Here is a 24,227-nt window from a genome sequence, read left to right as displayed (position 1 = left end):
TTCAGGTGGGTGCCATTGCCATTATAAGAGAACGAAGGAGGTGTTCGTTGTGAGTCATCCAGCACCTCTTTTTCTAGAAAAACTGCACTGATTAACATGAATAAAGACTCTGGGTATAACATTAATAATGGGATTTACTCAACCAAAGCATTAGGACTGGAGAAGAATTAAGGCAGCGCTACCTTATCATGCCAAAGAGCAACAAAGAAATGCATAAAACAAGGTAAAGGGACTCTTGGGAATAAATTTACCATTCACCTGTAACTTTCAGCTTAAAACAATGACCTCGGGGGGGGGGGGCACCAGTCAAGAAAAATGTCTCACCTGGAGTATTGGCATCGCTGTCATCGCTCTCAGAGCTGCCATTGCTGGGTTCGTTATTAGCAGCTGGTACATAATCTCCAGGGGGTGGATTCGCTGTGTACATTTTCCTTGGAGGCAGACTCACACGCTTTTCACCTAGAAGATAACAACAAAACTGTTTATTCAAGTTGGCTGCACTGCTCTGGCAGAGACAAAAATAAGGGAAAATTGGTTTGGCTGCCCTCATCCGCGGGAAGAAGCTACACAGACTGAAGCAGGTGGACTGACAAATTGTTCCATGTGAATAAAAACAACAAATCTACTTTACCAGTGGTGCCCATTTAAAAGAATCCTGGGAGCAGGGTGGGGGGGAATCACGGTATCAGTTTATCATCTTTAAGAAATGTTGAGGTACCTGACTAATGAAATGTACACCAATTGATTATTGCTGTGCTTTTTCATGTGAACAATTTCGCAGAACTGTCATGAACTTTCCCACTTACCTTGTCAGAACTACATAAACAGGGTTCGAAGACTGTGAAAAAGGTTGGTTTATGCTAAGTAGAAAAGTTGGATGTTATTATGAAGTAAGAATTTTACATCAGTTTTTTTAAGCTGATAGATGAATTTTTATCTTCCCTTTTTCTTCTTCTCTTCTTTACGTATTGTTTTTTAAAAAATGTTTTAAAATGCTTGAATTTTTATGTTTATTTCTGTATATGCTTTTTCTCTGTTCTTTCAAGCTTGAATAAAAATTAAAAGAAAGGAAAAGGGAGGAGGGGACCTACATGAACACATGGATACGGTCACTAAGGCTGCATCAGTGCGGATACAGCCAAAAGCTACATCTTATCAATTGCAGCACCTGATCTGCAGCCCAGTGTGTCTCTGGTTTTCCATGAAATTTGATAAACGCTGCTGGGAATGCTACTGCAAAAAATAATTACGCTTAAATGCTGCTCTGATCTATGGTGCGCATCAATAAAGACAGCAATTCTCTCACAAATCACCTTGCAGAGTGGATGAAAGGAACATAAGGAACCCCACTCCAAAGAAGTTACAGTACACTTCTGAAAAGTATCTTAATGAGACAGCTTTAATAGAATTTGGCCACACTCACCAAAATTCAGTTGTGCCATTAAATCTATAGCTATTGAGAAACCGAACAGAGCTGAAGGGACGCATGCTCCCACAACGATTGCTTTCATGAGGTCATGTCAGCTTTCTGTGCACACTGAACACTTCAAGGAGCAGGGCCTCCCATAGACCTTGACGAGACATCTTAATTTCTTTTGTTCAGCAGAAGAAATTAGGACATTTCACAGGGTTCAGGAGACTGAATTCCTTGTGCTCATCTTATCACCGCTGCCTATTTGTTTCTGACAGCATCAAAATACCAGCCCCGCCGTGCGCCTCGCATTGTCTAAACCCAACTCTTTTAGAGGTCGCGAATGGAAAACAGAAATAAATGCAGCCCAAGATATACAAACTGATTAATCATGCAGTCTGAAAAAGACAAGACATCAAGGCAAAATTAATTGAAACTATTCAAGTAAATTCATTTCCCTAAATTCATGCTAAATCCCTCAAACTGCCAAGTCTTGGATCCAATTTCTCCTATCACTGTTGATTAATAATGAGGTGTTAAATCAAGCGCTGGAATTAATGAGAAGCAAATGCGAAAGTTAGAGGGTGTTAGACTCTGCTGGAGGCGTTTTTTAAGGCAGGCTCCTTTCCCTGCAGAAAGTTCGTTCAAAAACAGAACTGCAAAAGGTTTTGGGGAGATACAAGTTCTGCATTTGCAAGATTTCCAGTAGCCTAGGTATACCCTTACTGAAGCTCTTGTACAAGAAAATGTTGATGTATAAACATTCCCCGCTCTCAAAGGGTCCCAATCTCCATTTTTCCGTAGGGTTCACTGTTCTGGACGGACCTTTCCAGAGGGAAGGCATTATCGCTGTGTCTCTTGCTAGGTGGGTTGTTAGAAGCTGGATCCTTGCCATGCCAAACCTGTCTGTGAAGCCATCCCCGATAAGGCTGTGGCCGGCTACATTTCAATCCGCTCTCTGTGTTGGTTCCTCCTCTCTCTGGCCTGAGGCTACAAGACAAAAGTCACCTGACCAGATGCCTGTTCTGGCCCTGTTAGAAACAGCCAGAGCAATGAAAGATGCAGAGAAACAGTGGGCAGCCTCTAGAAGGATGAGAGGAATGCTGTCAGTAACTCCTTCTGAAGAGAAAGACTTGCTTCCAAGTAAAACATACATAGGATTCTACTTTTTTAACTTGTTTCTCATGGGCACACATTTAATACTCTCCTAAACTATTAATGAAGGCTTAAGGTGGCTCTTGCTTCTCTCATGGTACCCAAGAGATATCAGAGAATGTCATTTATTTATTTTCAGAAACAAGATTTCTAGCACATATATGAAAGGTAAAGGTACCCCTGCCCGTACGGGCCAGTCTTGACAGACTCTAGGGCTGTGCGCTCATCTCACTCTATAGGCCGGTAGCCAGCGCTGTCCGCAGACACTTCCGGTCACGTGGCCAGCGTGACAAGCTGCATCTGGTGAGCCAGCGCAGCGCACGGAACGCCGTTTACCTTCCCGCTGGTAAGCGGTCCCTATTTATCTACTTGCACCCGGGGGTGCTTTCGAACTGCTAGGTTGGCAGGCGCTGGGACCGAACGACAGGAGCGCACCCCGCCGTGGGGATTCGAACCGCCAACCATGCAATCGGCAGGTCCTAGGCACTGAGGTTTTACCCACAGCGCCACCCGCGTCTCACCAGCACATATATTAGGGTTGCCTTAAATCCGTAATTTCCCAGACATATCTGGAATACTGCATTCTGGACGGAAATCGCTAAAATGGTGATTTGGCTTAAAAGTAGCTCAAAAACTTCATTTTTGTGTGTGTGTGAATTTGCCAAAAAAAGGTCAACAACTGTGGGCAGGATTCTTGCACTGCATGAGGTTGGACGAGATGACCCTCGGAGGTATCTTCCAACTCTAAACCTCTAATGGTTATATGTTAAACTTAAGGTAGAGCATTGAACAGGCTGTCAAAGAAGTTATTGCAGGCAAGCCCTCCCTCCCCTCCACATTTTATCCAACTGCCTACACTGACATTCACAGACTGTTGTTAGTATCACCTTATCCCAGTAAGTAAGGGCATGCTGACTTTATCTGAACTTCTTTGGATAAGTCACAAGCCAAACATACCTTCATAGGAACAATTTGATATGGGTCTTCAGAATACAAAAACAACAACAATCCAGAACACTGTATTATTGTTATCTAGTTTCTGAAGATCTGAAGTGGGGAGGCGGGCAATAATTAATTCCACCCCATTGTAGATGCCAAATGAAGAGAAAGCCTAACTGTAATGGTCATTTTGGGTCTCTAGAGAAAACCTTCTGAAGGCATCGGGGAAGAGATAAGATGTCCAAACAGAGACTGAATTAAAAACAGCAGTTCGTGGATCCAGATGGGAAAAAAAATAATGGTCTCAGAACATTATGAATAATCAACAATCACATTGATAGTTATCATAAAATCAGTCACCAGTAAACAAATTCTTGATTGAAAGGTATTTAAAATGTCATAGTCTGCTCTGCAATGTAGTAATTACAGTCCGTTGCTCTTTCTTGCCACAGTAATTAACCGCTAAAACGAATTGTTTTAATCAGTCTGAAAAGTTGTTTATTCCATTATTGTGCTGCCAAAATTCCTTATGAATATGTATGGAGGAGGTTTGCCTTGTATGCCAATATATCACTGATACTCAAGTCTTTGGAATCAGGGAAACTTTGGACGCTTCTAGTAGAGGCATGCTAAAATGCATGCAAACATTATCCAGGTCTAAGACAACAGTACTGCTGAAGTAGTAAAAAGAAAAAGGTATTTATGCACTTACATAATCAATTCATGTAAACGTAACTTAGGAAGATGCGCCTACATTGAATCAGAAAGGTCATGCTAAAATCAAGATTTATTGCGGCATTGGGTTATTGGTTCCAGCAATAAATATGCCAGTCTTGTGAGACATATACCATTTCTTATTATTTGTGTAACAAGAGATTTCTGTTTCCTGGTAATTTTGAATGACAGGATATCCAATAATAAAAAATTACAGTTCTTCCTGCTAGAGGTTTATCGTGAAAAATACTCCCAAACTGTAAAGAAAAGGAGAGTACCGCCTTCACTACCAGTGTGACATATACGTTTATAGTCTTTGTATACGTTTACAGTCTTGTGCTTTGAAATTGGAATTTGCTTGGCCACATGAATGAAGGTGCAGAGATCATTTGCAGGGGAGAATCAGTTGACATGGGGGGGGGGGGGGAATCAAAAGCTTCCCTAGTTTGCCAACTGGATTCTTCCCTACAATTGTCAAATGTATGGGTGAAACTAGAAAAATTAGAATATCGTGGAAAAGTTCATTTATTTCAGTAATTCAACTTAAAAGGTGAAACTAATATATGATATAGACTCATGACATGCAAAGCAAGATATGTCAAGCCTTTATTTGTTATAATTGTGATGATCATGGCGTACAGCTGATGAAAACCCCAAATGAACAATCTCAGAAAATTAGAATATTAAATGAAATCAGCAAATAGATTCTCTATGGGGTTCAGGTCAGGCGAGTTTGCTGGCTAACCAGTCAGCATCCCCATAAAGCTCGTCTGTGGAAAGAAATATGAAGTGCTCAAAATCTCCTGGTAGACAGCTGCGTTGACCCTGGACTTAATGAAGCACAGTGGACCAACACCAGCTGATGACATGGCTACCCAAATCCACACAGACTGTGGAAACTTCACACTGGACTTCGAGCATCTGGCATGGTACGCCTCCCCATTCTTCCTCCAGACTCTGGGTCTTTGGTTTCCAAATGAGATGCAAAAGCTGCTCTCATCAGAAAAGAGTGTTTTGAAGTACCCTCTTTCCCAAGCTTCTTAGAGGATGTTGCTAGGACCTTTTCAGTCAAGACCAGCGTCCAAATGTGCATCTTCTGCCATGAGCTTTTGGAAATATGAACAGAATTCATGCTAAGTTACTGCAACATTAACATGGATCATGTTTCCACATTAAAGCTAAAAATTTAGCTGGAACGAAATTAATCGGAAATTTAACTCTGCACTGGATGAGTCAAGGGGTTAAATGTGGTGCAACCCATTGAACTCAAGGGTGTCTATGTTCAGTTTACTTGATGTACAATTCTAATAAAGTGTTAAGTAAAAAGCCACTAAATGGTATTCTGTTTCATAAAGAGTTCACCAAGAATGCAATTAGAGAGAATAGGAAGTATGTTCTCTTTTTATTAAAAACTACATCCTTAGATATTGGAGATGCTCAGTAAGCACATGAATTCTGTGGTTTCATCTCCTTGGGAAGGGTTAGGGAACAGAAAGTGTGTATATATATCACTGTATTAAAAATACACATTTGAATGGCTTGTGTTAAATAATGGGTTCAAATGGTTGTACCAATGCCTACCACATTGGCTTAGCTCACATGTAATATTAAGCTATGTTGTGTTTAGCCAGAGTATGGTTTGGAGTAATGCCTGATCTCAGCCTAGCAGACAAACTATGGTTTATTTTCCAGCAGCAAACCATGATGTGAATCCATCATTTGCTGTTGGATTACTAGTAGTGGCTTTTTTATGTTTTGGCATTATGTCTGAACCCAACAGCCGTGCTTAAACATGGTCTGTATGACACTACCTCAGATAATAATAAAATAATAATAATAATAATGATAAATTTTATTTATACCCCACCCTCCCCAGCCAAGAAATGGCTTTTGTAGCAGCATCTCTTTATTGCAAGGATGCAGAGGGCCTTCTCGGTGGTGGCACCTGCCCTGTGGAACGCCCTCCCATCAGATGTCAAGGAAATAAGCAACTACCTGAGCTTTAGAAAACATCCGAAGGCAGCCCTGTTTAGGGAAGTTGTTAATGTTTGGTGTTTTATAGTATTCTTAATATTTTGTTGGAAACTGCCCCGAGTGGCTGGGGAAATCTAACCAGATGCGCAGGGTATAAATAATAATAATAATAATAATAATAATAATAATAATAATAATATGTTGTTGTTGTTGTGCAACTAAGCACAATGCACATCATTTTATTTTACTTCGTGCAACACCTCCCTCAAGGTGATATTTCCCAATGTTAAGTCACAGGTTCTCCCGATCTGCAAGCTATATTATACCTGGTAAACTGGACTGTCGCTGCAAAATTGTGGTTCTCTCAGGACCTCCCTGCTCCAAAACTGGACTTCTGGGAGCAGTGCTGCTCTCTCCACTTGAAGAAGCCACACCAGGTGGAACAGGAGTAGGAAAGAGCCTCTCCAATACCTTCTTTCTGAACACTAAAAGAAATAAGAAATAAAGTTTATCCATTACAGTTGGAATTTCAGATAGAAGGCCTGAACCTCTTGCACTACAACCATGTCACAAACTTCAATAAAAATTAATAATGGGGGTGGGGAGATACCATGGCAAAAATTGAGGTTACACTTTGAGGTGAAATTGGAGCGCAGCTGCCCGATGCTCCTGCCGAAGCTATCACCGGAATCTGTTCCCAAACAATATGACATGATCGTAGGAAGTGCAGAAGGCATATGGAGAAAATTAGACCCCTGCTTTTCCATTTTCACAAGAAGCAATTACATAAGTGCATTAAATTGCAGACTAAGTGAAGAATGAAGCCACATCTGCTTGCTTCTTTCCACTCTCTATTCAAGAAGCTCTGGCTAGGGAGAAAATTTAGGGATGACCTTTACAGTGCTCAATAAATAGTTCGTGCTCTGCTCATTTAAAGTGCTTCATTGATTTCGGCTGGACTTTACCTTATTTTATTTTATTAAAAAACAACAACCCTGAAGTATGGAAATAGAAAGCCACTGAGCAACTACCTCCAACCATGGTAGCACTTAGCTCATCCCATGATTGGAGTCTACATACGTGTTGCTCACAAAGTTCCAGGTGTCCTTCAGGATTATTTTTTTTAAAGTCACTACATCTCAGTTTTTGTTTCAACCTAAATGCAGGTTATTGTATTTTAATATTTTGTTGGAAGCTGCCCAGAGTGGCTGGGGAAACCCAGCCAGATGGGCGGGGTATAAATAATAAATTATTATTATTATTATTATTATTATTATTATTATTATTATTATTATTATTATTAAAGTACAGCTGTTCCTGCAAAATTCCTGTGCACTTAGTACTAAATCATATTCGTGCTGGAAGCTGATACGCCTTTGTGGGTCATTTTGGTTTCATTAAATGTCAAGGTATGATCATTTGCGGCTTGAAGTTAATTCCCAGCTGAAATCCAATGTCTAATAAAAAGGTAGGAGGCGACACAACAGAATCAGAGTCTAAATCTGTCCAGTGCATATTCACTAGAGTCTTGGTTTTCAACAACTATCAAAGCAAAACAATTTTACACTTACAAGAAACAATGTAAAGAAGACCCAATTTATTTTGTTAGAAAGAGGAAACATTGAAAGAAATTAGTTTTGGTGGTTACAGGAAAAGCATTGTTTGCCCTCCAAACTCCTTTGTGATCTAATAGCAAGGTGGAAAAGTGGCACATCTACGTTTACATAAAATGTATACGAAATCATTGTTGACAACCAGGGTGGATTTGATTTAAATCAAAACAATTTAAATAACAATTTAAATCACTTGTCAGTAAGACTTGATTTAAATCTTCTTTTTTTTACAGAAAGACTCATTCTTGCTGGTATAATCTTAATATTTACAACCAGAAGAAAGTTTCAATTTTGGAATAATAAATTTTCAGAGTAGTTTTTTTACAGTCATATAAAAATTACTGATTTGGTTATACTACTAGATATACATAGACCGATAATTATGAAATTATTGTGAGGATTAATAAGTTATATTTGGACAACTTTTCTGCTGTACTTTATTGGACAATTTAACAATTTAAACAATTTATTTAACTAAAACAATAACATTACAGCATATGTATCCATGTTTGTTAACTGGTGTGGTTAAACATTTTTTTTTTTAAAGAACTCAGACTGAGTTTTAGCACACATGAAAAACTTAAAACAAATCCTTATTTCCTGATGAATAGTCTTTGGACTATAATGTAACTTAAATAGAAAACTATCTTTAGAAAGATATGGTAGTTATTTTTCCTCCAAAAGCATTTTATTTAAAAAAATCCAATTTAAATTTTAAAAATTCGATTTAAATTTTTAAAAATCAATTTTTTTTATCATTGATTTTTATCCACCCTGTTGACAACTGATCTTCAGTTACTTCTCTTACATGCTATGAAGTTGACATACTATCTCATGTTTGGAGGCTGCAGCAGGGAACCACAAGGTGGAAATGAAAATTACTTCATTTGGAGATTCCCTATTAGAACCGTTTTTTATGGGATCAGTTGTGCTTGTGTTTCATGGGCACTCTTGCAGAGTCAAGGAAACCCATTTTCACCAATGCATACACTTACGACTGCTTGTGCAGAGTTGTGACCCGAGTATCAAACCACTTGATAGCTTGCGAATGTTCATTGCATTAATCAAATCAGATGGCAAAGAAATCAATGGCCTTTTAATGACCATGGAAAAAATATCCCTGCTCACACACCCACACCCAAAGGGCAGCTTCAGAATCAGATGTCAGCTTCTAAGAAACAAGGAAACCCCCCCCCCCCCCAGTCTGCTTTTCAGCGGTGTATTATTCTTCAGCACACTGCCAGGAGGAGCTAGAAATGCATACACTCTGGGTGTGCATTTGCAAGCATGGAAAGGGGCAAAATGCCAACAATGAAAGCAGACTTGGCCATTCTGAACACATAGTTACACCTACCCTGGGACACGCAGGGTTGAAAGGAGAGAAGATTACATTGCAATTGAAAACTCAAGTCAGCTTGCATTCTCTGAACTGATATCTTGATGAATGCCACTGCAACCTTTCTCAAATTGGAATTTTGTAAAATAAAAATAAATGGGGCAGAGACTTCTCTATATTAAAAGCAAGATGGGCAAATGAAAGAGAACACGCCATTTTAATAGTGGATTATTGGTCATCCCCTCCCATCTTTGGAAGAACTGTACGGTTCCCGGTGTCTTAGGAAAGCAAACAATATCCTGCAGGATGCATCTCACCCGGGACACAGTCTGTTTGTACTACTGCCTTCTGGCAGGAGATACAGAAACATCAAGTCAAGGACAAATAGACTGAAAAATAGTTTCTATCCAAGAGCTGTGGCCTTCTTAAATGCAGTAACTCGATAGTGTGACCTGGGAGTTTGATGGGTGTGGGTGTGGGTGTGGGTGTGGCTGGAATGTGGTTTGTTTGGTTGTTGTTGTTGTGTTGCTTTTGTTGTTTTTAAGGGATGGCATCCAATTTCGTTGCACTTGTGCAATGTTGCACTTGTGTAATGACAATAAAGAATCTATCTATCTATCTATCTATCTATCTATCTATCTATCTATCTATCTATCTATTTTCTTTGGAAGGTCAGCAGAAGTATTGTACTATGGAAATTAAAAACTGCTGAGGATTTCTGGACTTTTTACATTGAACCACCTGAAGGCTACTCTTACAGCCTGCATCATGGCCAACATCAGTGTAATGTAGGCCGGATTAAGACAGCATTGATAACGTTTTCTGCTGTACTTTATTGGAAAGAGAAAAATAATCATTTCCTTAATAACAATTTAAACAATTTATTTATCTAAAACAATAACATTATAGCATACGAGGTAAAAAATCCACTTTTGGAAATCTTGTGGAATCTAATAGAAGTTTAGCACTCATTTGTGTGCTATATGCTTCCAGTAAAAATCCATTAACCCACAAATTCACAGGAGTTTTATGCTATAATTTCCCCTTGGTTTTCATTGATCACCCCCCCCCCCCACTTCCCAAGTCACTCCCATGATGAAATTTAGAGCAGTAAAGTTCTGTTTTCATGAGTGAATCATGGGGGAAACGGAATTGTTCATTAGTAAAACAACAACAACAACAACGGGGATGACATGCCTGCTGTTGTGTCACACCACATCTAGGAGTGATGCGGATGCAATTTAGCATGACATGGTGGGGTGCCGATGAAAAAGCTGCAGTTCCCTAATGCAGCTGGTAATGCAGTATATAAAAGGGACCTTAGAAACTGGGGAAACAGAGGAACTAGCATTATAAACAGGAAAACTAATGCAGCATTCCCCGCATCTGAATGTACTTTTAGTTGCAATCCTATGGACTCTCAGCAGCAATCTAGAATGCAATCTTGAAAACAAGTCGCACCACAAGTTACTGCACCCCTGGCAACTACACCATCAATTCTATGTCTTATGCTAATAACCCATACAAACCATACACCAAATGTGCTAATCAGCACGCAGCTGACAGCAGGAACACTGCAATGACATCACCCTACCATTCACCCAAGCAACACGCAAGCAAGGTCCCAGTCGGATAAGGAGGCAGCCAAACTTATAAAGCCAGAAACTGCAGGGCTCCCCTCACACAGAGAAGTTTGAACCCCAAGTAGCAGCAGCAACCCACAGAAAGCCACTCTTATGCCAGGTCAAGACACAGAGGCAAGGCTTGCCGTTCTATTCACAGTCCGCCAACTCCATAGGCAATGGAAAGGGGGAAGCCTGCATATAGTGCCAACGCCTCCCCTAGGCAAAGGTTCAAGGCCTTTCCCTGGGAACAATGCCTCGCCAACGCATAACGTACCCGATGTATGAGCAACAGTGGTGCCCTGGTGAGGGCAACAAGCATTTTGCAAGGGGAAAGAAAGGGAGCCATTTGGGCAAGGAAGAACGCACACGAAACAGGAGGCTCGCAGGAAACGAGGCCAAGTTTTCCAACAGCTCAGTGGAAGCTGTGCAACATGGGTTTTGTTTTTTACAAGGACGGAAATGCAAGTTCTCCAACACAAAGCCTACAATGGGGTGTGGGGAGGTCCCTGGTAAGAAGCAGCAATATTGTAAGGAAGAAGGAAGGACACATCAACAGGGCAACAGGTTATGCAAGACAACTCTAGATCTCAAAAACAACAACAACCCAAGTTGTGTCAACATCTAATCTCCAAAGTAAAGGTTTTCCTAGCATTAATAAAGTTCTTACACTTATTGAGTAAGATGTGCAACTGCATAAATTATAGGAGCTGCAACTCAAGATAGGATAGCTTATTTATTATTATGCAGGACAAGGTTTCCTCCCACAAAGTGCTTTTACATGAGACATACAAATATTAGTACTGAACTTCCTATAAGCATCACTCAAATATTTGTCCACTTCCTATTCATATGCAAACAGAAAGCAACATCAACAGTGCTCTACAAAATTAGGTAAAGGTAAAGGGACCCCTGACCATTAGGTCCAGTTGTGGCCGACTCTGGGGTTGCGGCGCTCATCTTGCTTTATTGGCTGAGGGAGCTGGCGTACAGCTTCCGAGTCATGTGGCCAGCATGACTAAACCGCTTCTGGCAAACCAGAGCAGCGCACAGAAATGCCGTTTACCTTTCCACTGGAGAAGTACCTATTTATCTACTTGCACTTTGTGCTTTCGAACTGCTAGGGTGGCAGGAGCTCACCCCATCGCGGGGATTCGAACTGCCGACCTTCTGATCGCCAAGCCCTAGGCTCTATGGTTTAACTCACAGCGCCACCCGCGTCCCTCTATAAAATTACATGGTGCTTAAAAGAAAAGCCGTGCGAGGAAAACAACATCAACCTATCAAGCTTTCTTCTCTTACAGACACAAAAGGCACTGGAATCTTTTTTCAGATAAAGGGACAGCAGGGGGAGAGAACAAGACAACAATTCTGACATTCTGACAATATGCAGCATCAAGGATGTAATTTAATTGAAAGCAATCAAGATACAGGAAGGTTCTGCAAAGAAAAGGATTTGGAAAAAAGTGATGATGATGATGAAGAGGAGTGTTGTTGACTGCAAGACAAGTTTGAAGGCTGTGCAAAATATGGAAAGCAACATTGGAGGCAGAAAAGGAGCACTGGCAAAAGGAGACCAACAGCAGGCGCCAGTATTTATTTTCCTTATGGGGCAAACAGCAGCTGAGAAGGGCGATTTTGACCAGGAAAATTGTGTAGGGATAGAAGGCTTAATCCCCTGCCTGCCAATAGAAGCCAGTTTGACAGCTGCATTTCTGAAAGAAAAGACACTAAGAAATACGAATCATTAATCTCCAATGCAACATGCACTTTAGCCTTGTTCCACCAATTTCAGTGGAAAAGTTGAACCGGACCCAGGAGCCAGTACATACTGATGCATAACCTTGCAGCCTACCTGGATTCTTCTGGCAGACTGAAGCTCAACAGCTGCTTTCCCATCCTTAATCATTTTGTTATGCACTAGAATTAACATCTTCATTTTGTCCTACCTGCAGGGCTCATTCTTGCTATGCTCCTTAATTCTCAGCACATTCTGGCTGCACATCAGCTCTGCCCCCACTCCTTCCAGAGAAGCTAAAGTTACAACAGTCACATTCTGTAGCTCCTACTGTTGAAGTCACCTCTTCCACTGGCTCAGGACTACCGTATATAAAACATGATTCCTATGCCACTTTTCTGGCCTGTGCATAAGTAATCTTGAAATAAGTGGTGTCCCAAGCATTCCAACCACCTAGATTGCTTCAAGTCACCAGGAGAGATATGCGGCCATATTTAAATGACTTATGAGCTGTCCACAGGGTAAATATTCTGGCAAGTAAACAGGAGAAAAACTTACTACAGCCAATGATTTCATGTGTGTGCTGCAGGATATTTATGCTCCTGTTCAGAAAGTGTTACGTCGGCATAATCAGCTATTACTCTGTCACCCTCCAAGCACCTCTGGGAGATTATGACTTCAGTTCCTTTCTCACTGGAGCCACAGTAAGAGTGCTCTCTGAAGATCAGAAAAGGCAACTCTTGGAGCAGTAACCCATTGCACTTCAATTTCTGGAAAGACTTGAGACAGACTTCAAACAGTTCAGCGTTTTGGATTAATGAAGATATATACACAGGGGTGAGCTCCCGTTGCTCGGTCCCTGCTCCTGCCAACCTAGCAGTTCGAAAGCACGTCAAAGTGCAAGTAGATAAATAGGTACCACTCCGGCGGGAAGGTAAACGGCGTTTCCATGCGCTGCTCTGGTTCACCAGAAGCGGCTTAGTCATGCTCGGAAGCTGTACGCCGGCTCCCTTGGCCTATAAAGCGAAATGAGTGCTGCAACCCCAGAGTCATCTGCCACTGGACCTAATGGTCAGGGTTCCCTTTACCTTTTATACACAGAAAGGTGATGGACGGAAGATGAAGGGCCATGTCTGAGGGACAAGGGAGAGGGAATCTCCCAGGGTGGGAGGCTGGGGGAAGCTGCCAGGTGATTGCTGGAAGGGTTCATTGTGTGTGTGTGGGGGGGGGGAAATAAGGGTTAAGACATACCGGTAATTGTGACAGAGGGGATTGTATTTACGTTCTCTTCTTTTCTCTCTCTTCTTTCTTTACTTCCTTTTCTTATTCTTGCTCCCCCCCCCTTATTTTTCTCTAGGTTAGTTTGGCTTTTATTGTATTTTACGTCGAAGACTTTTAATAAAAAATGATTATTTTTATTTTTAAAGAGAGATACTTCAAACCAGGCCTGGAATTAGCCCCTGGCATATGTGGGCAACTGGTCCATACACCAGGATTTTCTTTTTAAATATATATAAACTCAAATGTAAGACCAGTGCTAAAAAGGAAAGCCTCAGTCCAACAGGCTGTCATCTTTCTTCTTACCCAAGTACCTCTGAACCTTACGCACAGTGCAGCTATACTATATTGGGGTCAGAAGCATTTGTGGCAGAGATGCTGGCAGCTGCTAAGGAGTCAAGAGAGCCCATCTCCTTTCAGTTCTAGATACTGAAAGCAGGCAGAGGATTTGGGCAAGCCTGGGTGGGGTTCATCTGGGGCCAGGTCTCCATTTTTATTTTACTGGTGCACCATTGAAAGGAGACCCTATAGTCAGGTCAGTCTTCCGCACCACCCAGCTCATTTGGGGTGGGATACTGGACTGTAGCATTGGTGGCCTAGGAAAGAATCTGACTGTCAGAAAGGCACAATGAAGGTTAGGACTGCCCCAGGTGTGATGGGACGTGTTGATATGGAAGTACTTGGACACTGCAGGAAACCTAGCCTTGTAATCTACCAGAATTGGTTTACAAAAGATAATAATTTCAGATATATGTAAATACATTACTCTACGAACAGCTTCTTTTGCACACAGCCATCACAAGCACACACTTCTGTGTAGCCAAAATGTATCTCCCCTCCCAGCCAAAAAGCTATGGGCAATAGCCACCTAAGTCCTACTCATGTCCAGTCTATTGATTTCAATGGGTCTACTCCAGCTATGATTAACCATTGAGTTTCATCCATTTGTAATGCCACCATGAGATCTTTGATCTCCCATTGTGCAGTGTTCCCATTTTTATTCTGAGTTTCATCTCCACACAATTGGGAGAAATTTCCCCAGCCTTGTTTTAAAATGCAGACCCTGATCCAAGCCACACATTATTCTAAATGCGCAACATGCAATTATGTGTGTGGGTTCTTCCTTCGCTTATTTAATTACAGGTATGGGAGGATGACTTTTGTTCTCTGGAACTGCAGTATGAGGGGAAGGGAATTTCAACCTTAGTGCCCTCAGCTGTGAGTTTAATGACACCCCCCCCCCAAAAAAAAACACCCTACGATGCTCAACAACAACAACCAAAGCTCCTACTGGCACCAATGTTCCCATCTCCCCCAATGCCTTATACATGTATGTGTTTAGAAGCTGGACTCTATTTGTGATGGAAGTGAGTTTGTTTTGTTTTTTGCTGTTGTTATTATTGTTGTTGTTGTAGCTGTGTTCTGCATAAAATTTAAAATAAATATATATCTTTTTCAAACAAACGTGTGTATTTGCACCAGGATTGTAGTGTGTGTGTGTGTGTGTGTGTGTGTGTGTTAGATCTCCCTTCCCCTCATACTATGATCCCAAAGAACAGTCTGCTACCTGTACAGTACCTGTAATTAAATAATAATAATAAATAATAATAATAATAATAATAATAATAATAATAAATTTTTATTTATACCCCGTCCTTCCTGGTTCAGAAAACCGGGCTCAGGGCGGCTAACAACAAATTTAAAAGACTTAATTGTAATACAACATAGAAGCAGCATAAAATACAGTATAAAAGCATGAATAACAATAAAATTCAAAGTTCAAACGTCAATTTGGGGGAAATCCATCCAATAAACATTAGATAATCACCAGGGCTAGCTGGCTGAATTAGTCCTACTTGGCCCAGCTAGGAGGCCAGGGGAGAATTAGCTGTGGGGTCTCAGAGTGCGTAATCTTCATAAAAGGGGAGGGGGAGGGAAGAGAAGCGGGGGGGAGATCAGGCTGAATTCAAATTAAAGGCCAGGCGGAATAGCTCTGTCTTACAGGCCCCGTGGAAGGAGGTTAAATCCTGAAGGGCCCTAGTCTCATGGGACAGAGCATTCCACTAGGTCGGAAGCATCATTGAAAAGGCCCTGGCCCTGGTGGAGGATAGTCTGATTTCCTTAGGGCCCGGGACCTCTAAACTATGGTTATTCATGGACCTTAAGGTCCTCTGCAGGGCATACCAGGAGTAAATAAAAGACATTGGGAGTTGCATGCTGCACATTTAACATAATATATAGTGTGGCCCTAAGTAGGCCATCCTTAGCAATCACAATGGTTCAGACAACCATAACACCATAATGGCCAAGCACTCACATATACACACAGTTATATGATGCTCTGCGTTTTGCTTCTCTCCCATACCTGCCTGGAAATAAATACCTCCACCAAGAAAGAATGGTTACACTTCATGCTGCAATGCCCTCCTATGCATTACTGATGCTCCAATTTTGTCAAATTATAGGAATGCATTTCCCAAATATATAACTACTTCAATTTGTGCTCCTGAGTCAATTACATCTGGAGCGCTCCCAGTCTCCCCAGGCTGTCCACAGGTTGTCTTGCTGGACCACAACTCTTTATATACTTCCATATTATGAATCCAGAAGTTAAAACAACAGTACTCTGGGAACGGTCCTCTCAGTTTAGTAAACAGACTTTTATTAATGGAATCCTGGTTTGCTGCCATGTGATGCAGGCCAGTTCACGCCAAGGTGCTTCCCACCTGTGGCTGGAATGCCAGTTCTGCTTTGACAGGTACTTTGACAACATTTGATGCCTTATTTGGAAAATGAGGAAACAACAGACAGACTTCCCCATAAGGGACACTGGCTGCACATTCCTGCATTGCAGGGAGCTGGACTAGATTATCCTCATGGTCTCTTCCAACTTGATTCTATGTGACTTCCATCCAAGACCACCAACGCACAGCATTTTCTCAGCACTCAACGTCTACCTTTTGCTTAAAGGCTTCCCAGAACTCTTTCAGGTTCTTTCCCTCAAACAACTGCACAAGCCATTTTCTTTTTTTTAAAAAAATATGCTTTTTATTAAGTTTTCATTTCAAATACACTAACAAACAAATATTTCAAGTCTTTTTACATCTGTCTGTCTTTATGCTCTGTAGAGCTGTTGACTTCCCTCCTTCCCTTCCACAGGTTTTCTTATTCCAATCCTTAATTCACAGTTCCTTAATAAAAAAACTAAACCATGACATAAGATTTATTTCAGTCCTGCCAACGTCTTCAAATTTCTACAGTTCTCACTTATAGACCATAAATTTACTCCATGCTTGTTGGTACTTTGTTTCCTCCTGACTGCGAATCCTCTGTGTCAGTTTTGCTAATTCCGCGTACTCAACCAACTTTGTCTGCCGCTCCTTTACAGTTGGTATCTCCTTGTGTTTTCCACTTTGGGGCTATCAAAACTCTGGCAGCTGTCGTAGCATACATATATAATCTTTGGTCCGTCTTCTTAATATCCTCTCCTATCAAACCTAGTAAAAGTTCTTCAGGCTTTTTTGGGGGAAAGTATATTTAAACATCTTTTTAAATTCATTATAGATCAATTCCCAAAACTCTTTCATTTTATCACATGTCCACCACATGTGGTAAAAATCACCATCCTTTTCTTTACATTTCCAACAGATTTTACTACTCATCCTATACATTTTTGCTAGTTTGACAGATGTTAGATACCAGCATCTAATATCTATCTGCACGAGCCATTTTCCAACCAATTCCTCAAGTCCAACATGGACAGAGACGGGTGGGTGGTGGGCCTCGGGGCTGCCTGGGAATCCCAGGAGCTTCGCACAACGGAAGCCCGGTTTTCACCTGTCAGCCGTCGCAGCCCCGGGCCGGTTTCCTTTGCCAGCCGATCGCAGGTTGAGAGTCCCTGCAAGCCGTTTGAATTCTCTCACTCACACGCGCGCACTATCGCTTCTTGGAGACTTCCTGGGAAGCGCCCCCCCCCCCATCCTTAGTCCCTGGCAAGCTTTTAGAAGCCCATGCCTGCCGGCACCTCTAACCACCATCACCCCCACCTCTGGAATCGCACCCAAAGGTGGCCCCACTTAAACTAGACTTCACCGCCCTCCTTGGAGCAAGAACCCAGCCAGAGACCTCCCTTGCCTAGCAGCCGAGGCCACAACCTGTTCCCCATCTTGCATGCACATGCAGCCATCTCTGGCCCTCACCTTCCGTCCTCCTGCTGAGAGCCATCCTGCACGGACAGCGCGCGCGGAGAATCCCGTGCAAAACACTCTCCTTGCAAGAAGCAGCAGCAGCTGCTCAGCGCGCTCCGCTTCCTTGAACAACCCGTCCCCGCCCTCCGGCTTCCTCCTTCTTTGGCTGAGGGGCGTGGCCACCATCAGGGACCCGGCTCCCTATTGGTCCGGAGCGCATGGAGCGGGGCGGTCTCCACGCAGCCGGCGTTCGAATCGCGGAACAGGCCCCTGCCCCGCTCCGTCTGACCCGCCCGCGCCTGGGACGGAGCCATGCCGCGCCTTCTGGGAGGGGCGGGAGAGAGCGCGCGCGCGCCTGCGCGGAGCGTGAGAATTCCGCCTCGAGGGCGGCTTGGACAGCGGCGGCGGCGGCGGCGAGCGAAGCTCAGCGCACCAGTCGCTTAAAGCAGCGGCAGCAAATAGCAGCACTACCGCATGGACAGCGGGAGAGAGAGGGAGGGAAAGGAAGGGGAATGAACAGTATTAAGCAAGCCGCTGCAGTAGCTACTTTGGCGCGCGCGGGTTTGTGTGCCTGAGGGGAACAAGCCCAGAGCCAACGCGGGAGATATAATGTCCTACCTCACGCCGCCGCCTCTCTCCCGCCAACATCTCCCGGCCACCTCGTCCCGCTGCTGCCCCGGCTTCTCCTCCGCCCGGCTCGCCGAGCCCAGCATGCACCCCGCGCTCTGCTAAGCGAATAGTGCCCTAGAATGTCAGCGCTGAAAAAGGTAAGGGCGTCGAGGGTCGGTCGGTGGGGCGCGCGGGGGGAGAGACAGCAGGTAACGGTGGAGTCCCGGGAGAAAACGGGGTGGCGGGGGGTATGGGAAAAGCGGGGGTGCCCCCCCCCGAGCGCCCATCCCCGGCACAACCTGGGCCGAGGGTGCGAGCGAGCCGGCAAGCATCCCGGACGGCGCTGCAAAACTCCGTGGGAGCGGGAGGCGAGGGAAGCAGCTGGTGGGCTTCCAGCTGCGGGGGGTGCGAGGATTGAGTCACGCGGGGGAGGGGGGGGAGTGCGGAGCTGTGAGAGGAGCCGGCGCTGTGCCGGCGCTGCCGCTGGGCTTTGGCTCGGCGCGCATTCCCTCGGTGCTGTCCGCTTGGGGTTGTTTCAGTGAAACGGTGTATTGGTGCGGGGGGGGGGGGAGGCGAGATCTTGCCCCGGCTTTGCCTCGCTTTTCTCCCCTCCACGCGGCAGCCGTGCGAGGGTTGCCGTGGGCTGGAGACGCAGCTGCTGCGGGGGCTGCTCCTCTCCCGGTTTGGGGTTGGGGAGAGAGGAGGAGGTGGCAGCGGGGACGATCGCATTAGCGGGGGCTGCGGTTATTTCGGATGGGGGGGAAAGAGCCACTCCTGGGTTTTTTGGGGGGGGTTGCTGGGGGGTGGGACTGTGTGGGCACAACTCCTGCAAGCGGCTTTTTTGGGGGGGGAGGTGAGGGGTGCACCTTTTAGGTATATTCTGGTGTAACCCATCTGTGGTTGTGGAAGGAGCAGCTTTCGTTTTTTGGGGGGGCTGTTGGAGGGGCAACTACAAAAGAGGCAGCAGCAGTGGGGTAGGAGTAATGAATGGAATAAGACAGTTCGAGGGTTTGGGGTGAAAGTAATATTGAATTGTGGGAAGAGAGGCCCCGAAATTAATGCCGAGGGACGGTTTTTTTTTGGGGGGGGGGTTGAGGCAACTTGGGTGATGGGTCGGAAGGGAGGCCCCTCCAAGCACAACCAGACTTAACAGTCTGGTGTGACATTTTGTGAGTTAGGGGTATCTCTCGTCCCCCAAAACTGATTCGTTTCTTGTGGGGTGGATTAGTGTTGCAGTGACAGTCTGGGTACACGGGGTGTGTGTATGTGACCTCCAAGAAATAACGTGGTGGGCTTTTAAGCTGCTGCTAAGGTGTATATGGAGTTTCTTAAACGAGGGAAAGATGGAGGATGCGGAGGTAACTTCTGGGGGTTTGCAGAGGTACCTGGAAGGGTGGAAATGAGGTATCTCGCCACCCAGGATCAGTTGGGGGAAAATGAGGGTCTTGAAGCATTGTGGGCCCCTGATTAGGGTGTGTGTGTCTCTCTATCCAAAATAATGGGGGGGGGGGCTGGGAGAGGATGTGGAGATGCTTGTGGGGTGGTGGTTATAATCGAGGGAGGGGGAATTATTGGGACCGAGGTGCCTGTGTTCTCTTCTCCCTGGACAAAGTAGGGGGAAATAAATAAGAGGGGTGGGGGTGCTGGGGCGGAGAAAGTCGAGTTCATGTGTGAGGCTGCTTCTGGCCCCCCAAGCGCAAAACCCGGGATCGCACCAGGAAGGTGTCGGGCCGAGAGGGACGTGTGCGCGGGCGCGCGCGCTCTGTGTTCCTCCGGCTGCTGCTGCTGCTGCTGCTGCGGTCCAATGCGCCCTTGCTGGAGGAAGCTGTGCGCCTCGTTACTCCAGGCAGCGCCGAGCGCCGTTCTCTGCTAATGCTGGCGCGAGCTAGCTCCGTTGCCTCGCTCTTCCTTGGGCGAGGGGCTCTGGTTGAAGAAGCGGAGGGTTCTGCCCGACCAGCTTCGATGCAGAAGAAAGAACTCGAGAAACTCCGTGCTTCGCAAGGCATGACAGGGTGCTTTTTATTATTTTTTGCTTTTTCTGGACGCGCTTAAGTACAAATTGAGAACGGTGCAGCTCGATGGAACCAAGCTGAAGCTCAGGGAAAGGAGCGTTACCTCGTGAGAAACCCAGTGCAATGGGGACACACGTACATGCACGTGTGTGCCAGCTAGATTCGTGGTGCCTTGAGACAGCGCCGGGACAAATTGCACGCTCACCTCCCGCAGGCAGAAGAGGCAACCGGAGACTCCTCTCTTAATTATTATTATTTTTTTAAGGCTGATTTCGGAGGGCGTTGGAAGGGTTGCTTTGCCAGAAAAAAAAGCTGGCAAACTATTGTGGAGGGGGGGGGGGCTGTGTGCTATTAACCGCCTCCTCCCTCCTCTCTATCTCTCTACACACAAAATGCATCGTCTTCTCCTCCTGTTGTTCCCTTAGCAATGAATCCTTCAGGAGGGCTTGAAATGGGGTGAGGGATGTCAGAGCCTGGGCTTGAGGGGTTTCCAGATAGAGATCCCTTCATCTCGGCTTGCAGCCTTCAAACCCGGGCTCGCTCTCCAAGGCAAGGAGCCAATCCCACGCGCGTCCTTTCCCCGAGGCATTGCCCAAGAACCGCGCCGCTTGGTCCCCCCCACCCACCCTCACGCTTTGCGGTAGCCGAGCTGCGGGGAAGAGTCTCTCGGTGGCGAGGAGTTCCTTTGATTCCTGCGCGGGCGTTTGCGTCCAGTGTGCGGAAAGCAGCTCCGCGCCAAGGCAAGCGGGTTCACACGGCGCGCACGTCTGTGATTCAGGGCGAAGGTGAGGCCCCGGCGCCTCCATCCTTGGCAGACCAAGGCTCGCAATCCCGCCGCGAACTTTGCGCGGCTCTTCCCCCAAAGCGAAAGAGCAAGATAAAAAACTCTCGCTTGTTGTCGGTTTCTTTACGGAGATCGGAGACAGAAATAATCAAGCGCTTGTGATTCTACCCGCACGTGGGAATCAAATCACTTGCAGTAAAGTGGCGTGGCTAACTTGGTCTGCAAGTTATAAGGCAATATTGTAATACATCTTGCTCTCCCAGCAGGGACAGCCCTCTTCCCCCTTTGCTCCATGGGGGAAAGTCAGAACAATGAGGAGCCTCTCTTTTCTCACACTACTTATTGGAGGAGTACTTTTTTCCATATAGGACTTCTTGGGATTGAGTGGGTCACATAGCACGTGTATAGAAGAACCAAGAGTGTTGGCAGTTCAGGAAGAAGTTGTTAATGGGGTAGGGGGTGTTGTTGATGCAGCCCTGAAATTGTCCTTTGGTGATTTCTGGTGACTCACAGTCCGGCATTGTTAGGAGTCAGAGTAGCATTCTACACCGTGTAACATTTTCAGTGTTAAGAGATACAAAACTGGCAAAATTGGCTTGATGAACAAAACATCGGTTGCCTCTCAAATTTCAAAATGCCCATAGAAAGAGAGAGTGCAGACATTTTTTGATCGTGAAACAGTGAGGTTTTAGCTTCACTATGATGGCTACTCATGGAAGACTGCATGGTTTTTCATAGCATCGTGACACTCCAAAGTTCAAAGTTTAAACTGGCTCTGAATGGAATGCTTTTAATATATTAAGGTCTAGACGCCAATTGTTAGACCAGCTTCCTGTTTCCTGCCTGAGACTGGCAGATTAATCATGGTCCTAGTGGGCCACCGTACATAGAAGCTGGGTTGGGTTCACATTGATAGGTCACTAGTTATGAAATGCCTACTTCATACTAAGGGGGCGTTACAATTTTCATCAGTTTTATATTTGTTTCTGATTGTTTATTTTTTAAAAAACAATTTTCATGCCTATGTTCCCTGGCTTTGTTATGACTTTCCCAGCTAAATACAAACACCTTCATAAGTACAGTAGACTCCATAAGTCACATTAATGTAACCTAGATAGAAGAAATGGAACTAAATGTGTGTAACCCCATTTCTGACATTCTCCATTATCTACCTCTGATTCTCACATTATTCTCATTCCAGCTATAGAATTCTAAACTGTAAGAAATTCCTTAGTTCTTCGTTGTTCAGGGCCCTAGTTACTTCATGCATGATAGATATGCAGACAAATACTATGCATTTTCACTGAGAAGTCCCACAGAATTCACTTTTTTCACTCAGCGGTTGTCTGTTTCACTCCCCATGTGAGCTGTTACTTCCCGACTAAAGCAATTTCAACGGGAACAACCATCTTCTATTGGATTGCAAGTGAATGTATAGCTCTTGTGTTCAGGAAAGATCACAACTGGTGTGTTTTCAATAGTCCTGTAGCTGCTGCTATATGTAACAAATGTTATAATGACATTTGAATTGCACTAAATATTCATCTTGGGAAAGAAGTCTCCCACTCACATTCAGCAACATTTTAAGACTTCCAGATTTCTCTGTCTTTAAGGTTGGAGTTTGCAAGTATATCATGATTTATGACTCATTTATTCCAATGCATTGTTCAGCATTGAACTAGCTTGTATGTAGTGATTTGGAGACATATACAGTTATTTATCAAAGATCTAATTCTGGCACTAATTTACTTAGCACTACTTCTGCTTTCTAGAAGCTCAGCTCATAAAGGTATGCATACATATGATCAGTGCTTGCATTAGTTTTACAGTGCAATGCTAACTATGGCTGTGTATACATTACCAGTTTAAAATGCAGCGAGGTCACTAACACGGAAATGGGTGAGCATTGATAAATGAGCAATCTGCTTTCCTTTATAGTCTACTCTATGGTGGTACCTCGGTTATCGAATGTAATCCGTTCCGGAAGACCATTCAGCTTCCAAAACGTTGGACAACCGAGGCACAAAGGGTGGTTGGCAAAGTCAATGGAGAAAAAAGAAACAAACGCAGCGGAAGTCTTTCAACTTATGAGGCACATTTGAAAATGGAAGCAATTACTTTGGGTTTTTGGTGTTCTGGTTCCAAAACGTTCAGCTTCCAAGATGCTCAAAAACTGAGGTACCATTGTACAGTGGTACCTCGGGTTACATACGCTTCAGGTTACAGACTCCGCTAACCCAGAAATAGTACCTCGGGTTAAGAACTTTGTTTCAGGATGAGAACAGAAATTGTGCTCCGGAGGCCCCATTAGCTAAAGTGGTGCTTCAGGTTAAGAACAGTTTCAGGTTAAGAACGGACCTCCGAAATGAATTAAGTACTTAACCTGAGGTACCACTGTATTTGGAAGTAAGTCCCAATAAGTTCACTGTGGTTGTCTACGCACTACACATTTAAAGTACATTTGAAGCACATTCTTCCTCTCAGTGAATTTTGGGCACTGTAGTTTCTGCCTCACAGGGTTACAATTCCCAGAAACCCTTAAACAATAATGCCCATAATTATTTGGGGTGGGGTGGGGAAATATGCTTTGGATGTGCCTTAAATGTATAGTTTGCATGCAGTCTGTGACTTAGTTCATGGTATGCGAGCTTAGGACTGACACCTGTGGAGCTCAACATGTCTTTCTGTGAAGTGAGTTAGCATGGATTACTACAGTTTGAGAACCACCATCTGAGTTGATGTATTGTCTATGTAAGTAAGGAACCTCAGCCCCAGGAGCTGACTGTGATTCTCTAAGGCTTCTCTACCAGGACATACCCATCAAAAATCTCTTGAATACTTTTGGCTGGCTTAAG

The 24,227-nt window shown here is 44.2% G+C and overlaps 2 protein-coding genes across 5 annotated transcripts in view; one reads left to right on the top strand and one right to left on the bottom strand.

Moving 5' to 3' along the window:
- The window catches only part of ERICH1 (glutamate rich 1), a 57,287-nt gene extending 39,176 nt beyond the window's left edge, over positions 1-18,111 (bottom strand). Inside the window, exons 1-3 of the mRNA XM_083730777.1 lie at positions 17,980-18,111; positions 6,520-6,678; positions 325-459 (exon numbers count right to left, since the gene is read on the bottom strand). Coding sequence (XP_083586903.1) covers positions 325-459; positions 6,520-6,678; positions 17,980-18,004 — 319 coding nt within the window. The 5' untranslated portion in view covers positions 18,005-18,111. The remainder of the gene's footprint in view (positions 1-324; positions 460-6,519; positions 6,679-17,979) is intronic.
- A 248-nt stretch (positions 18,112-18,359) lies between these two features.
- Positions 18,360-24,227, top strand: part of DLGAP2 (DLG associated protein 2) — a 395,404-nt gene continuing 389,536 nt past the window's right edge. For all 4 annotated transcript variants that reach the window (XM_083730087.1, XM_083730088.1, XM_083730083.1 and 1 more), the window contains exon 1: positions 18,360-18,734. In XM_083730087.1, the coding sequence (XP_083586213.1) occupies positions 18,717-18,734 (18 nt within the window). In that variant the 5' untranslated portion in view covers positions 18,360-18,716. The remainder of the gene's footprint in view (positions 18,735-24,227) is intronic.

This window comes from Podarcis gaigeae (genome assembly GCF_964106915.1).
Source record: "Podarcis gaigeae genome assembly, chromosome: 3".
NCBI lineage: Eukaryota > Metazoa > Chordata > Lepidosauria > Squamata > Lacertidae > Podarcis > Podarcis gaigeae.
This window is presented reverse-complemented; position numbering and strand designations above follow the sequence as displayed.